Genomic DNA, 17259 nt, shown 5'->3' on the forward strand with positions numbered 1-17259 from the left:
CAGAAGAGGCGGTTGTCTCCGGCCATCGGAGAGAACACCATCAACATTGGAATAGGAAAACATTGGATCTTAGTTACTACTGCAACTTCACCGAGATCCATGGTATTTATAGTATTGTGTTCCACTTAAAAAATATACATTTTAGTCCTTGTAATTTAACCCATTAGTGGGACTTACAGGCCCAGCCAGACATTAGGCACAAGGACAACATAAAACTGTGATTAGCTGATCTTGTGGTCCAGACAAACAGTGAAGAGAGGTTGTACAAACTGATTAGTTTAATTCTGCTACAATTTTACATTCCCACTCCCTAGGTACGGAGTTTTATGTAGTCTTATAGTGAAAAAATGTATGCAATTTACTAATATACTTTGTGCTTTAATATTGCACCAGCAATCAAAGGCCGAAATCCTCCTAATGACACCCAAGTGAAACTAATTCCGAGAGCTATAAAGCTAGCCATGCACATTAGATATATGTTGGCCGAAACCACCGATTTTGGTGGGACTGTCCGACCATCTGATGTGTATGGTGGCATCCCAACCCTCCCCCGATGGCAGATGTCAGGGGGGAGAAGGGACGGGCATGTTGAATTTCAACATATCCGATCCTTTTGTTTGTTTGGAATTAAGCTGCCACCGGAGAAGTCTGGCATCTGCTTTCTCCCTGAGAACACATGCACATTCAGCCGAAACAAGTGTGCCGACCGCTATCTAAAGTGTACGGCCAGCCTGAGGCTGAGGTTAGACAGACTTTTTTTGTAGTGAGCGATAAAATGTTGTCCATAGGAATGCATTAGGCTACATCTAATGATCTTACTACAAAAAAATCGCTGTGATACATCACTGTCCATAGGAATGCATAGAGTAGCTTGAAAATATCTTCAAAATCACTCCAGTCAGCGATTTGCTCGAGGTTTTTTTTTAATCGCTACATGCAGAATTACACACGAGTTTGGAGCTAATTTGAAGAGATTTATAAGCTATTGAATGCATTCCTATGTACAGCGATTTATCACAGCAATTTTTTGTAGTGAGATAAATAGCCCTCGCCTAATTCATTCCGATCGGCAGCAATTTAGAATTGGGTTTCATATAAGTTATAAAAGGAAGATACACATGCCATCACATGATATATGAAGTCTTTTTCTTTCCTTATAGAGCACACTCATGCAAGCTCTTGATTATGGAAAAGATGTAGAAAGCGTTGCCAACTTAATCAGACGACACGAAGAAACTATTCGTGACATCAACGTCATCCAGTCACAGAAAGAGGTAGGAAGTGCAGGGGGAGCCCAGAAGTCACCGGCAATTCGCTAATTTTGGCATTAAGTGATCTTTTATAACATAATCGCCTTTGTATACTGCATCTTCTTGTTTTATTGATCTAATGCAGTTGGTTTGAATATCCCTTGCTAGTACATATGACTACAGGTTGGTCCACGACCAAAGAGTTAAGCTTTGCGAGTATAGAACCACAGTTATAAGCGTCTGTTTATAAATCATTTCCTACGTTTGTTGGGACCTCATCCATATTCTTCTCGGAAAATGCTGACACTTGCCAAATAACTAGTGGAACCAAAATTATTTGTTCTACATAAATATTCCCTTGCAGTCTTTGCACCAAGAAGCCAACCGCCTGTCCAGAAGAAATTCATCAATGAGCGAACGTCTGACCTTAAAAGAGAAAGAGATGACTGACAATTGGCAGAAGCTCCGACTGCAAGCCAATCAGAGGTAGTGATTTATATATAACGCATGAGACAGTCTATGGCGCTTGTGACCAAGGTCAAGCTTTAGATAGAGGCAATTACGGTATTCCCTCTTCTTACATTCAATAGTGTAATGTGTTAACATAGTCTGTTCTCACAATAGGATGTCAATGTACCTGCTTTGTGCACCTCACTCCTGAATCTTTAATCTGCCTATATATGTTATGATAGATTCCCCTCTTCTGTATTCCTACTTAATTACATAAATTTGCCTTTCGGGAGCCTTAAATGGGACCAGGTACTAGGTCATATAAGTTGAACTGGTTTACTGACTTGAATAGCGCTGTCTCCCGGACTCCGGCGCTGTTTTAATTTTTTTCCTGGACGCATTCCAAAGATATTGTGAACTGTTGTGTTGGCTCCCTATATGCTAATTTGATGTGGTTAGCCAACAGGGCGTAAACTACCGTCAAGCTGCCTCGTGCTGATTGGTCAGCCTCAGAGGGGGGAAGCTAGCTCCATCCCATTGGCTAACTACAGCAAATAAGCATATAGGGAGCCAACACAACAATAGACCATATCTCTGGAACGAGGGGATCCAGAAAAAAAACAGCACTGGATTCAGAGAGACAACGCTATTCAGTTCAGTCAACCAGTTCAACTTATATTACCTAGTGACAGGTCCTCTTTAAAGTTGGGTGTCAATCCCTTTAGTAGCTGTAATTGCTATTATATTGCATGTCCAGAACATAGGCAAAAGGGTTAGACAAACTTAGAAAAATATACACAAACGTTCACATCCCCTTTATCTTCCGACATTATAGAGCAGAAGGCGATATCGGTGGGCCAAGAGTCCTGCTCGGCCCAGTCTTCGTAGACTTCAATTGAGCTCTTGTGCACAAAATAAAATCAATGTAATTTATCAAAACTAGTGCAAGGGAAAAGTGGAGCAATTGCTCATAGCATTCAATCAAATTGCAGCTCACGTTGTTTCGTAGGCCTTATAAAAAATGAAAGCTACAACCGAATAGATTGCGGTAAGCATCTCTTTCACTTCAGCCTTGCACTAGTTTTGATTAGTCTCCCTGAATATGCTTGTATCCTACTTCTAGAATGACTATGGCAGGGTTTATACACTATGATTTTATAAAGATCTGACATGTCAATAAATTACGATTATTGCAAAAGATTTCAAAGATAGTTGTTAACCTACCATAGAGGCAGCACATGCGACTGGTATAAGGCCTGTGGTGGGTAGAGGCATGGCACCCCAGCACTAAACTGCTTCCCTTGCTTATCTGTCTGCTTTCAGCAGCCACTATGGGGAGCTCACTGCATACAGATTTATACAGCACTACTATTTGTGTAAGTCCATGTGAAGTCACCTCCCCCTAGTGGTGACTGCATGCATTTGGAATTGTATAAACTATGAAGTCCAAAAAACTGAGATCCCCTGTGAACATAATAATAAGCAAAGAATTTTGGACCTAATGATGAAATGGTGGACAATAACTATAATAAAAGTGTTGTATATTTAGTGTAGTTCTGCGGGGAGGGGGCTATACTGAGTGTTCCTATGATTTCTTTGTACGCTCCTGTTCATTAAACTACAATTGGTAATAAATTAAACTGGTAAAAAAAATACCATGGTGAGCTGCAATGTATTTTATATATCATCATTGTGGTTGTGCATTAGACTGTAGCTTCATGATTAAAATATTGAGCAATTGTTCATAGCCTCGTCCCGCTGGCAGAAAATAGTGCGCATTGAGCATTCTGTCTAGTCTACTTAACAATATGCTTCATTCCTTGGCAGAAAGGAGAAATTAGACGCCTCTTACCATCTGCAAAGGTTCAACGCTGATATCCGAGAGACAATGAACTGGATGCAGAAACTTCAGGCCTTGATGGAAGGAGCAGGCTTGCCAAAAACTAAGGGAGATGTTGAAGCCAGAATTGAGGAACACCAAGAGAGGAAGGTGCGTAATGGTTAAATGTTCTGTTTCTTGTTTTAAATCATATTCATATATTCATAGAACAAAGAAAAATAATATATTTTGTAGTTAAAGCCATACAACCTAATTTCTGCCGCAGATAATATTCCACATCAGATTTGCCTAGGGTAATTGCCTATGTGATTAGCGTGGACTGGATATAATTATATCTACTTCTTATCTATTTGCAGGACTAGGGTTGGGGGTACCAGCAGATGCTATTGTATAGTTAAAAAAAAAAAATAAATCATCTTCACTGGTACTGGTTTACATATTGATCCATTAGTTATACTATACTGTTACTTAATATATAGTACAAAAACCTCTAAACAAAATTTTTATAGCACTTAATTATTTTTATTTTTTTTAGTAAGTACCTCAAACAGTTCTTAACATGACAATGAACGTTGCTAAATATACTAATAATAGCCAGCACTGTCTAATATCATTGTTTTGATGCCAGGAAAGGCAAATCTCTTGTTAGTGCTCTACTGGATTTAGCCGAGACTTCAAAGCTAACAAAAAAAATGTTTTCCAGTGAGAAGAATGTTATGGCCTATCCTTCTCCTAGACCATCAATATCTGATTTGTGGGGGTCTGACTCTTGGCACCCCTGCCAGTCAGCTGTTTTTAAGCGCTTGTACAAGCACTGCTTCCCCATCATTCTCTTTACTGCTCCGCACTGTGAAACGCAGACACATTTATAGCGGCGGGTCATCGTATTGCAACCTTCTCTCATTCTGTGTGTCTGCTCCATACTGTGAAATGAAGAGACAGGAATAAAGGGGAAGCAGCGCTGGCACGGACTCCACCACAGCCTTTTAAAACCAGCTGATCAGGGGGGTTGGTTCCGAGACTCTGACCCCCACCAGTCATATATTGTAGCGTACGTTGGCACTATTGAGATATTCTGATGACCACTTCCCTTCTGATTTCGGTCAGTTGCAGCGTTTATGTCTAATGCTTTGTTCACACTACTACCATAGCTTCTGTTCTTAAAGGAGCACTCCCACAAAAATGTTTATTCTCTGGCCCATTAGAGAGGCACATTATGTAAATTGTGGGATGGTAATCTTTTTACCGGCGGCTGTATGTGTGAGTTATCCTCCCTTCTGGTCCTCCGCTGTGTCATGTGACCAGTAATAGGAATCTCCAACTATCACAGCAACTCATGTGTGGACAGGAAGTCAGATTCTCCATTCATTACTATCACAGCCTCAATGTGTCTTATAGGAATGAATGGAGAACCTGACTTCCTGTCCACACATAAGTCGCTGTCGTAGTTGGAGATTCCTACTACTGGTCACATGACACAGCGGAGAACCAGAGGGGAGAGGATAATCCACACACATACAGCCACCGGTAAGAAGATTACATTCCCACAATTTACATAATGTGCCTTTCCAACGGGCCAGAGAATAAAAAAATTGTGGCAGTGTTTCTTTAACTGAACAACTATCCCCGGCGGGCACCGCAAAAATAAGAGTGCCACATACCCTATGAACCACAAACTGCAAAACCAACAAAGAAATTGGTATGTATATGGCAACTAAATAATGAAAACATGAAAATTAGCGCAAAAATCTTTATAACCGATATAACGGAAGCATTTTCAAGTCTCCATGACACTGCACCTGACACCAACCAGGAGGAGGCATGTACAAGAAGCTTGGAACAAATCAATGGAAATCTGCATTACTAATAATTCTTGTTTATTTTGGTAATCTCATATTATAGTCCGAAATAGGAGCACGGACAGAAAGGTTCAACTCCGTGAAGTCATCTGGACAGAAGCTGCGGAACTCTGGACATTATGCAGCTGATGATATTCGACTTGTTCTCTCTAATGCAGAAGAGGCCTGGGATTTGTTAATTAAATCCTGGAAGGAACAGAATGTCAAGTTATGCCAGGCTCGTGACCTACAGGTAAAACTTACTGGCAAAATACATTTGCCAAAACCAGAGTGACCTCATCCATAAGAGAACCAAGGCAGATACATCCAGAGCCTGGTGGGAGTAGGACAGATACATCCACTGAATTTACTACTCACAACAATGACCATATGGCATCATACATACTTCACACGGCCCACTGTATGCCGCCATATGGTGTGTCATTAAGGCACTTTATTATAAAGATATTCTTCCCTAGAAGTAATGCTTCTAGAGTGAATACCTCTGTAATACGGCATGCAATGGTACATGTCACCATTTTTTTACTGATGCTTTTTATACGGAATAGGAAAAATAATTGCGTTTGTATGAAATCAGATGTGTATGGAAATAAAGTAGGGCCCATAGTCTGCTGTAGTATGGCTGTTTAACGCAAAGGTTGTACGTGGCTGTAATACGCTCTTGTACATGAACCCTAAGGGTTATGGTTGAGCTTTGGCAACTGGTAAATAATTACTTGTTTGTGTCTATATTTTAGTGTGGGCAATATCATTATAATCTGGGTTATTTATTGTTTTAAATGGTCTCTATTGCTATAGAAGCTCATGCTTTATGCTTTTAATATCATTAGGAAGGTAACAAATCTAATAATAGATAAGTGCAAGAGCTTAACCATATTTATCGGCCTAGTCGAGATAAACCAGATACACAATAAATATGTATGGGAAATTGAATACATTTATGTATAACCTCTGTAGAATAGAAGAAAAAAAAGGGTAAGTTCACAGTTGAAGCTTACATTGGTAACAGCAGACAGACTTCTGTTCGGGATAAATAAGTTCTAGGTTCTGCCATGGGGACTGATTCTGATCCTGATATATAATATATTTCAATATTGAAATTCTGTATGTAAATGAGGTGATTCCCTGTCAAATCAGTGTTTCTTTTACTTCACTGTGCGGCAACGTTGATTTCTTGCTTTGTATTATTGTCCTATAAAGTATCTATTGTTTAGTTGTTTTATTATTTTATAGAACTGAAGAGGTTTCCGATATTTGTTTTTCGTTCTTTACTTCTGGTTATTTTGCTCAGTCTTCCTTCCCTTTTTTTTTTTTACGCTATTTTAATAACCATATTGGTTCTGTTTTACAGACTTTTTTCAGCATTGTTGATCAAAATGAAAGCTGGTTGAACAATAAAGAGGCTTTTCTGGCCAATGAAGATCTGGGGGTATGTAAAGATTGTAAATCTTTTGTATACATTGTGAACAGACAGCTGCCCAGCTCGTATCGCTACGGTTTCTTCGCATGGACAATTGTATTATAAAACATGTGGGACTTCCAATAATGTTTACCATAAAATATACACAACGATAACCTTTTAGGCATTCTACACCCAAGTGCAGGGCTCCTTTTTGTGATCATTTTTGTCATTTGTGTGCCCACGATGCCCTTTATTTTATGTATAGTTTGTCGTTTCAGTCAACAATGCAGATGCTCCATTATGATCTACAATTCATTTTATACAATTGACTACAAGGGATGTCTTTAATAACCAACAATGGTCACTGTAGATGCAACCTAGAACTAAAAATGGTCTTTGTAGAGGGGGATCCACCATTCCCCCCCGATCTATGAGGCAAGACATAGAGCTTTGCAGTGCAAACTTTCCCTAAAGAGCAAGAAATCGAAGATAAAGGGATTTATGAATATTCATTTCTGTCTATACAATCCAGACTGTAATGTTTATTGAGTCATTTTAAAAACTCTATGAATTATCGTTCTTAAACAAGTTTATTACGTTTTAATGCCAGTAATGTACTTTCATTTCTAAAATGGCAAACCATTGTAATCCACAGCAAAAAATGCTGTTGCTTTTTTCAGCCTGAACAGTGGGTGGTCTTGCTTTGGGGATTAAAATAAAATATTACTATGACTGGTTATGAAATTAGTAGAGAAGTAAAAACAAAGCGTCTGCCGGCCCTCCGTCATCATTTGAACTGGGACATCTATTCTTCTTCCAATAAATATGGTTTTCTACTTGAGGGTTAGATCACAAACAAAATAAGGAAAGTGGCTGAACATTTGTTCTGGCTGATGAACTTGTGATTTAAAGACACGTTCAGTATATTAAAGGCAATCCCAGGCAGCTGCCTACAGTATGTCTTAATCGTGTTGTAAAAAGTTATAGAGGATTTCAACACAAAATACAGAATTTGCCAGAAAATGTTTATTTTTTTAATAATTAGAATTTATTTGCAGTTTTTATTCAGCTGTTCCTGCCATTTTTTCCGCACTAAGAGCAGCCATATTGGTTGTCACGTTTCAGTTAGGCCCCATGCACACGGCTGTGCCCATAATCACGGCCTGCGATTGCGGGCACGGCCGGCCACCCGCATTTTCGGGCCGTGCGCCCATACAGAGTATGGGCGCACGGCCCGTAAAATGCAAAAGAACGGACATGTTCCATAATTTTCTAAACATTTCTACGGCACGGACATCCATCTGTAGGGATTCGTAAAGGTGTCCGCGGCATCTAGAGCTGAATGGGTCCGTAATTGCGGACCGTATTATAGTCATGTGCATGGGGCATTAGCATCTCAGAAACTGATGACAAAGCGACCGCTTACTATCAGTTACTGAAAATTCAAAAGTGATGACGTCTTTATCTTTAGGTGGAAATCTTCTTTAACCCCTTCCCGAAATTTGACGTATCCATACGCCAAAGTCGGTTAGGGGAAGTGTGGAACGGGCTCACGGAGTGAGCCTGCTCCATACGATGCCGGTATCGGCTGTATGTTACAGCCGACACTTCAGAGGAACGAGCGCCATCGCGCTCGAGCATGATACCGCTCGTTTAACTCGTTAAATTCCACGGTCAATAGAGACCGCAGCATTTAAATCGTTAAGAGGCGGGCGACCCCCTCTAACAGCTCATCGCGCCCCCCGCAACGCAATCACGGGGAAGAGATGGTTGCTATGGCTGCCTGGGGGCCTAATGAAGGCCCCCAGGTCCGCCATCTTTGTGCTCCTATTAAGCACTGCCTCCGGCAGGGCTTAATAGGTGCCTGTCAGAATCACGATTGTGCAAGTACATTGTGCAAGCGATCTAACGATCGCTGGTTGAAGTCCCCTCGGGGACTAATAAAAAAAGTAAAAATTTGTAAAATAAAGTTGTTTTTTTTATGTAAAAAAAAATGTAAAAATTAAAAGTTCAAAAACCCTTTTCCCATTTTCCCCCTAGAGCATAGTAAAAAAATAAATAAACATAATTGGTATCGCCGCATCCGTAAAAGTCTGAACTATTACAATATATCATTATTTAACCTGTACAGTGAACGCCGTAAAAAAAATAAATTGTAAACGCCAGAATCGCTATTTTTTGGTCCCCTAATCTCCCACACAAATGAAATAAAAAGTGATCAAAACGTCGCATGTACCCCAAAATGGTGTCATTAAAAACTACAGCTTATCCTACAAAAAATATGCCCTCATACCACTTAATTTAAGGAAAATTAAAAAAGTTATGGCTCTCGGAATTTGGCGACACAAAATAAATTTTCTTTTTTACACTTAGGTTTTTACTTGTAAAAGTAGTAAAATATATAAAAAAACTATATATATATTTGGTATCGCTGTAGTCGTATTGACCCACAGAAAAAAGTTAACATGTTTTAATTGCACAGTGAACTCCGTAAAAATGGCACGCAAAAAACCATAATTTTTTTACGGTTTCCTAGTACATTATATGGCACAATAAATGGTGCTACAAAAAACTACAAATCGTCCCACAAAAATCAAGCCCTCATAGGACTATAGCGACGGAAAAATAAAAAGTTATGGCTTTTGGAAGGTGGGGAGGAAAAAACGAAAATGAAAATCTGAAAAAGGGCTGTGGCGGGAAGGGGTTAAAGAGTATATACACATTTACAACCAATTTTTTTTACTGCATTTTAACTAAATATTGAGTAATGTAGCAATAATATATATTTAAAAAGTTCCGTTGGGCCCAGGTTTTAACGCAATAATGGGCCTTAAAGGTCCAGCAGAAGACAACCCCATTTGGAGCTCTTTAATACCAATGACTTGCCACTAGGGTCTATTTCTTATGGGATGTCTCACAAATGACCTATTAGACCTTATTGATGATATATCCTATGTGTACAATGATAACAATAACGACTATGGTGAAATGATAAGTGGACATGTACATGTTCTATATAGATGTAGGTTGGGTCCTCGGAATTATCTCCTCTGGTGGGCCTGAACCCCAGTCCGATGCTGCATGTATGATGATCAAATCTGAGTTCTCATACCTCCTATATTTATGAAATAACAATTGCTTATGGTAATTTCACATACTCAACCTTTAAGTACTGGACTGATCAGTCAAATAGTTCTTATTGCTCTAATAGGTGAGGGACAAACCTCTTCTGCTAAGTTAACTTTGTATTCTATGTCTATTTAGAAGTGACTGGAATTCTGGCCTCCATTTATTCATTTATGTGTGCCAATATCATGATCTATGTTATGGTATGATGCTGGCTTTGTACGGCTATATGGCTGTATACTATATATTATGTTTTTCTGTTACTTTTTGTACTCCTGTTCATTCTTTTCTTTACTGGATGATATATGCTTTGTTTTGTTTAAAAATTCAATAAAAATCATTAAAACGAAATCGGAGTTCTCTCCTCTTAGACTTTGGAGGAAGAGGTTCGTCATTTCCTATACGACTAGCAAGGTTGTGAGTCTAAAAATCTGAATTGTTATTTTGTTATAGGACTCTGTCACCAGCGTTGAAAGTCTTCAGAACAAGCATGAAAAGTTTCAAAAAGCTCTCGATGCACAAATAGGCAAAATTGAAGAAATGGCAACATTCGCCAAACAGTTACTGGACAATCAACATTATGACTCCGAGAACATTGCCAATAAATGCCAGGCCGTGCTGGAGAGGTAAGAATAAAGCACAAAGGAGCTCTATAGGCCAACCAGTTGTTAGTATGTTCAAGATATAATAATTTGGGGAGGTCTTCTCTTTATTGTTACTATGCGAGTTTGCTGTTGGGTGGTAAATTGCAAATACAACACCTGTCACATACAGAAATATACAGACAGTAATTTGCGAGCTATACACTTCAGCAGCGCAAATCTCTCTCCTGTTCTGAGTGTTTGCTTTAATGCATTAGTAAAGAGGAAATGATTACCTTAACTCGATAACACTATAGCAATCTGAGCTATGAGCAGCAATAGGTCTATATGGGGTTTCAACCTCTGTAAATATAAATATTATTTTTTTACGTCGAGACAGCAAGCAGAGATCTTGAAAATGGTGATGAATATAGAAATACAAAGTATATTAGAAAGTTGCATAACTTTTCCATTATACAGTGAAACCTCTTTGAGACGACCACCCAAATTTACATTAAAAAGTGGTCATCCAGGAGGAGTGGTCAGACGGGCAGTATGCACGTTACTGTATATGGTGGCACTGGAAATCTGTCACAGGAAATCTGCTCTGGATAAGGGGGTGCTTTTCTGTAAGCGGTGGTCTTCTGGAGGGGTTTTATTTATATAAAATTAGACAACTTTGTAAATGTCCACCTTTTTATAACCATATTATTTTTAGATCCAACATTCTGTTATTTTAATATATCTTATAATGGTCAGAGCTCTGTTTTTATAATACAAAAATGCAGATCCCCTGTATGGACATAAAGCAGCCTTTAAGACATAGGAATTTATTCCAGCTTGAATACAGCTGTTTTAGGATCGCTAGTCTTCCTTGGTGCAATATATTGGCATTTTGTGGAAAGTGTCTATGCCGTAGATAATTTAGAATACAGACCTTTAAATCATGGATATTTAACCCCAAACCCACATTTGTCTAACTAAGACAATCAGAGTATTAAATGTGTTTATGGGACATATACTCAATTAAAATGCCAATATCACATGGGTTAGGTATCACTTGCTTTGTGTGTTTTCTGTTTTCACATCAGGAAAAAGAAACTCCTGAACTTGTCCGAGGCTCGTAAGAAGAAACTTGAGGAGTCCAGACAGCTGCAGAAATTTCTCAAGAACTCATATGAGGTTTGGTCATGTCAAAAGCAAGAAAGTAATCAGAAAGCTCAATAACTCAATAATAATAGCAGAAATTTCGGGGGTTCAGTTAGTAAAATTGGGTCTGATGCTTCTCAGCAGCAAAAAAACCCCAACATATTCTAGAACAGTTGGCTACATTGATTATATTGTTTCAGCTGTCACTACATATATAATCAGAAGAGATTATTACCCAAAAATTCTCTATATAGAGTGGCCACAAAGAGCGTCTCTTAATCTGGAGGACCCGACTTCTCCGTGTATTACTGGGACTGTTCATTATTTCACTGATAACTGTGTAATACTCAATTTCCCCTGTGGTGGCACTGCAGGAAGATTGAACACTTGTTGATCGTTCTCCCATAGATTACAGCAGCAGATCATCTTGTCATGAGCTTATTATCGGAGTACCTTCCATAGTGGACAACCGCTTTAACTAGTTATACTGAACATAAAATTCATGAGGTGTTAATGGCATGAATATTTTATGAAACCATCCATGAAAATATATGGTATTGAATAACATAAATTAGCATATGTAGCAAATATCAAAGTTATCTTCTCAAAAGTGAGACTAGGAAATAGCTGCAAAAATAACTCCCATATGTGTGGTCATTGAACTTTCATAGACTCCTCATTGGACAATCGGTCTAGTTATGCCGTGATACATCATCATCTGTTTTGGCAGATTTGCCATTCAGGTCTCTAAGAAATGGTGATGACAACCTCTATAGGTTCAGTAATGACCGATAGGGTATGTGCACACGATGAGAGGCTGTTACGGCTGAAATGACAGACTGTTTTCAGGAGAAAACAGCTGCCTCGTTTCAGCCGTAATTCCTCCTCCTCGCATTTTGCGATGCTTCTCTGACAGCCGTAAATTTTGAGCTGTGCTTCATTGAGTTCAATGAAGTATGGCTCAAATTACGTCTGACGAGGCTGTATTTTTACGCGCCGTCATTTGACAGCTGTCAAACGACGACGCGTAAATGACAGGTTGTCTGCACAGTACGTCGGCAAACCCATTCAAATGGGCAGATGTTTGCCGACGTATTGTAGCCCTATTTTCAGACGTAAAACGAGGCATAATACGCCTCGTTTACGTCTGAAAATAGGTCGTGTGAACCCAGCCTTATTGGGTTTCTCTTTAGACCCCTTTTACACGAGCCATTGATTGGGCAAACAAGTAGTCATATAAACGCTCATTCCCGATCATTGCCCTGTGTAAACAAGGCAACGGACAGCTGTTGAACGAGCTCGTTTATCGGCTGATCTGCTCGTTTATGCAGCTAAAAAAATGGTCGCTAGTCGGCAGCCCATCTCCCTGTGTATCAGTCAGATGTGCTGCCGACATAATGGAAATGCATGGGGATGAGCGATCGTAGTAACGATCGCTCATCTCTATACACAACTGATCATCGATTGTTGTGAAAGGAGCAAACGAGCGACGATCAATCAGCTGTCCTGTTGATCAGCGCTCGCTTTCTCGGCCCATATCGGCTTATGTGTAAAAGGAGCCATAGCTGTCTGAAAAATACAGAAAAACTAAGAAAAAGCTGAATCGTTAATAGCTGAACAGAGCCATGCAAAGGGACTTTTATTTGAACTGTAATTGTCAATATGTCTATATCTTATGCTAGGTGGGTGCCTGGATGCTTGAGAAGAGCAGTATTGCCATTGATGACAGCTGGAGAGACCCCAGCAACCTACAGACCAAGCTACAGAAACATCAAACATTTGAGGCAGAGATCAAAGCAAACCGCAACCGACTGGACAGCATAAGAGCTGTAAGGAAATACGGAGAATTGTATATAGATGAAAATTGATGATCAAGGAATCTGTATGTTTTGAATGTATCTTGCTTAAATGGTCACTAACCTTTCATTCAACAAACTTGGCATAAATCAACATTACAAGTAAATATAAGAAACTTTGTAATATATCTTATTAGAGAAAAATGCCTCTTTCTCCGCTTATCAGGCTCCTTACCTCCTAACTGTTTGTTCACTCTGAGAATTATAGAGGGGAAACTGCTAAAAAATGCAGGATACATGTCATATAATGGGCAGAAATAGTGTTATTCCCCAGGTAAACACATGGTGTTAGCCATCAGAAGCGTTGTGTGTCCCCTGTCACAATCAGATAATTCGGCCTATTCTTGAATCCGGTAGGAAAATCAGTCCCTTTATGGCTGGTTTTAAGCTGACAGTACACTAGAGATTTCGGACGGTCAAAAAAGCTTGTAGAAAAGTTGATCTACCGTGTTGGACTTTAGTCATTGTCGGGTGCTGTAATTAGAAAGTTGTTTATGCCAAATGACAGATCTGCATCCAGTCAGTGAGCCCAGACCAGGCCACAGATCCAGGCAGAGATCAATCGTGATTTGTTGTTTTAACTTATGACATAGTCTAAAGCAACAACCTTTACAGACCAACCATGAACGTCAAGTTGTTCAGGAAAAAACAGCCGTCTAATACCCCTAATGTATGACCAGCCATAAAGGAGAAGAGTCAACATTGGTTAGAGCAAGTAAAAGACAGTTATCCAGAAACATCTACGAGTGGGTTAGAACTTAAAGGAAACCTCTTACAATCTAACAGAGCTTTTGTAGCCTAATTCTAAAGAATGGAAACATTATTGTAGAAATCAGACTTAAAGGGGTTTTCCCACGAGGGACGTTTATGACAAATCCACAGGATATATCATAAATGTCAGATAGATGCGAGTCCCACCTCTGGGACCCGCACCTATCTCTAGAATGGGGCCCCTAAACCCCGTTCTACCTCTTTGTGTGTCGCCTGATTTCTGACCATGAATGTGAAAACAGGGTAGCACCCATAGAACTTAATAGTAGTTACGATAACCGCGAAGTTCGCATGCTACGCTACTTCTGTAACTGCTATTCGCTACTATGGGTGTCACGGAAACAGCGTAGCTCATTGAAGAATGACTATTTACAGAAGACCCCTTTAGTCCTATTGTATGTAAACACTCTTTACTTAATGATCTGGAATCTTGCAGGATGGGGAGAAGATGCTGCAAGCTAAACATTATGCCTCTGATATAATCCAAACAAGACTTGATGAAATGGAGGAGCTCTGGGCTGAGCTGCTGGAAAAATGTGCAGAGAAGGCAAACAAACTGCAGGCAGCCTATAAGGTGACAGAATAATGTTGACTTCATTGTTTCTACGTTTTCCAGTTATGGTGTTCTCTTTTTCTTTATAATGCTATGAACAATGCTGTATCTTGTCATCCAGGCACTGCAATTTCAGAGAAGTTTAGAAGACATTGAAAAGTGGCTGGACCAGGTGGAGGCCAGGATGGACTCGGCTAATAAAGGTAAAGATCTCATGACACTTGAGAAACTTGGAGAGCTTGAAGAAGACATCACTAGCCACAAAGAGAGACTCCAAGTTCTGGCAGAAAAAACCCGTGAATTCCGACAGGAGGGTCACTTCCTGGCAGATGAAATAGAAGACAGAGTACGGATTCTAATTCACAGGTTTGTCATCTGGTATACATTTTTGCAGTTTGTTCCTTTTTGGACTATACGATTGCCATAAGTATAGATGAGGGGTATATTTCCTAATACTAAAAACTCTGTGGGGCTAATTTATTTTTAAGAAATGGAAGGAAAAGTCATTGGGAAAACAATCAGGTCATTGCTTTAAAAAAGGTGGTTTGTGGTTGCGAAGGGCAATTTCACTCAATTTCAACCATAAACCCTCTAATTTTATTTACCGAATGTCGATTTATTCTCACTAGGTACAAGAGCCTTAATGAACCATTGCAGGAGTGCAGAGCAGCTCTGGAAGGCAGGAAGTTGTTAGATCAGTTTTACCAGGACATTGATGATGAAGTGGCGTGGATTGAAGACAAGATGCCTCTTGCATCCTCTAAAGAGTGCGGGCAATCACTGACCACTGCTCAGGCATTACTAGAGAAGCACCAGGTAACATCTAAACCATGCAAAATAAATCTCTGCATTAAAGTGCATTTGTATTGTAGGTTGAGTTGTTTTTTCTCTAATTACAATGTTTACACATTCTGCTTGGCAGAACTTAGAAAATGAAATCAGCAGTCGAGAAGCATTGACTAAAGCTGTGATGGGCACCGGACGGAAATTGGTGAGGGGAAACCACTTTGCCAGCCAAGAGATTGACAGTCGATTGCATCAGCTGGAAGTGGCTGCAGAAACTTTAAAAGCTGAAGCAGAAAGGAGACGAAAGAGGCTGACTCAGGCCTGTGAAGCCCAACAGTTTTTGACTGAGGTGAGTCTGGGTAAACGCCTCTGAAGGGATATATGCGAAAGGAGTGTTTAGTCGACTAAAGGTTGTGATTCGTCCTCGGAGACTGAATTCCCTAGTTGTTGGATCTTCTTGCCTTTACACAAGCTGCTATAGCTATTGGCAGTCCTTTGCTGGCATACTCGTTGTGTTGTATTCATTCTTGGTCTGAACCCCTTGAACACCCTCTGATTATCTCCTCTACTATCAGCTCTTAGAAGCAGAAGTATGGATGGCAGAGAGGGGAATTATAATCAAATCATCGGACAGTGGAAAAAATCAAGAATCCACCCAAGCACTACTGCGGAAATTAGATACCACCATCCGAGACCTTGAAGGCTTCTCTCCACGAATCAACAAGCTTAAAGACACTGGAAGAAGCCTAGAGAGTGATGGTGAAAATCCAGAGAGGTATCAAAAATATCATGTCTAGATGATTACAAAAAAAGATAAGAAAACAGCACTGCAACTTTAGAAAGTGGATGCAAAAATCCTCCCCACTATGCCTCAAAACTGCTGACAGTGCGATATAGGGGAGGCAGAGGTCATCGTAACAATACCTTTGCAAGTTTAATTCCCACGGCACCATGATCGCAAGTGGCCCTGTGGTGGGCACTTAATGTGTAAGTTCTCCATGGCTCTCCTCACTGCACACTGCTTGCCCCTCTGAAGGTCGTCTCTAGCGGTCTCCTGATTAGACACTAGAGCCATCACTCAGAGCAGAGAGTGGCACTTGCATGCACGGTGCCGGGGACATTAAACATCAGCATCTCGGTCATGCAAGTTGCAAGGCCGAGACAAAAGGTATGGGTAAAATGCCCTCCCCTATATCACATTCTCAGCAGTTTTACAACCTCAAAACTAGTGACAGATTCCCTTTAAGAGTTTGTCCACACTTAACAGAATTGCTGCAGAACATTTCTGCAGCAATTCCACAGAAACTAGCAGGATTTCCGTTTCAGAAAAACCGCACCATTTCCATGCATTTTTTACTGCAGAAAATGGTGCTAATTTTGCTGCGTTTTTCTCAATGTTGGGAGATGGTGACATCTCCTCTGAAAAACGCATCAATTCAGTCCACTTTCCGCAGCAGGAATTGACTTTCTACAGTATGAAAAATACACACCAAAGGTAAATTTCTGGTCGGAAAAATTTTACGCAGTGTGTAGATGAGATTTGTTAGGGTTAGGGCTTGTCCACACGTAGCAGAATTGCTGCATATTTGCCGTCCGTAAATGCGGACGGAAAATACGCATCAGAATACAGTAGCAA

General features: G+C 40.0%; 1 protein-coding gene across 1 annotated transcript in view; it reads left to right on the forward strand.

Moving 5' to 3' along the window:
* SPTBN5 (spectrin beta, non-erythrocytic 5) overlaps window positions 1-16420 on the forward strand; it is a 191191-nt gene extending 174771 nt beyond the window's left edge. The window contains exons 42-54 of the mRNA XM_075843505.1: window positions 1161-1274; window positions 1615-1736; window positions 3528-3690; window positions 5443-5631; window positions 6751-6828; window positions 10381-10553; window positions 11600-11690; window positions 13340-13486; window positions 14721-14858; window positions 14959-15203; window positions 15467-15653; window positions 15760-15972; window positions 16199-16420. Coding sequence (XP_075699620.1) covers window positions 1161-1274; window positions 1615-1736; window positions 3528-3690; window positions 5443-5631; window positions 6751-6828; window positions 10381-10553; window positions 11600-11690; window positions 13340-13486; window positions 14721-14858; window positions 14959-15203; window positions 15467-15653; window positions 15760-15972; window positions 16199-16420 — 2082 coding nt within the window. The remainder of the gene's footprint in view (window positions 1-1160; window positions 1275-1614; window positions 1737-3527; window positions 3691-5442; window positions 5632-6750; window positions 6829-10380; window positions 10554-11599; window positions 11691-13339; window positions 13487-14720; window positions 14859-14958; window positions 15204-15466; window positions 15654-15759; window positions 15973-16198) is intronic.
* The last annotated feature ends 839 nt before the right edge of the window (window positions 16421-17259 follow it).

Source organism: Rhinoderma darwinii, chromosome 12, assembly GCF_050947455.1.
Source record: "Rhinoderma darwinii isolate aRhiDar2 chromosome 12, aRhiDar2.hap1, whole genome shotgun sequence".
NCBI lineage: Eukaryota > Metazoa > Chordata > Amphibia > Anura > Rhinodermatidae > Rhinoderma > Rhinoderma darwinii.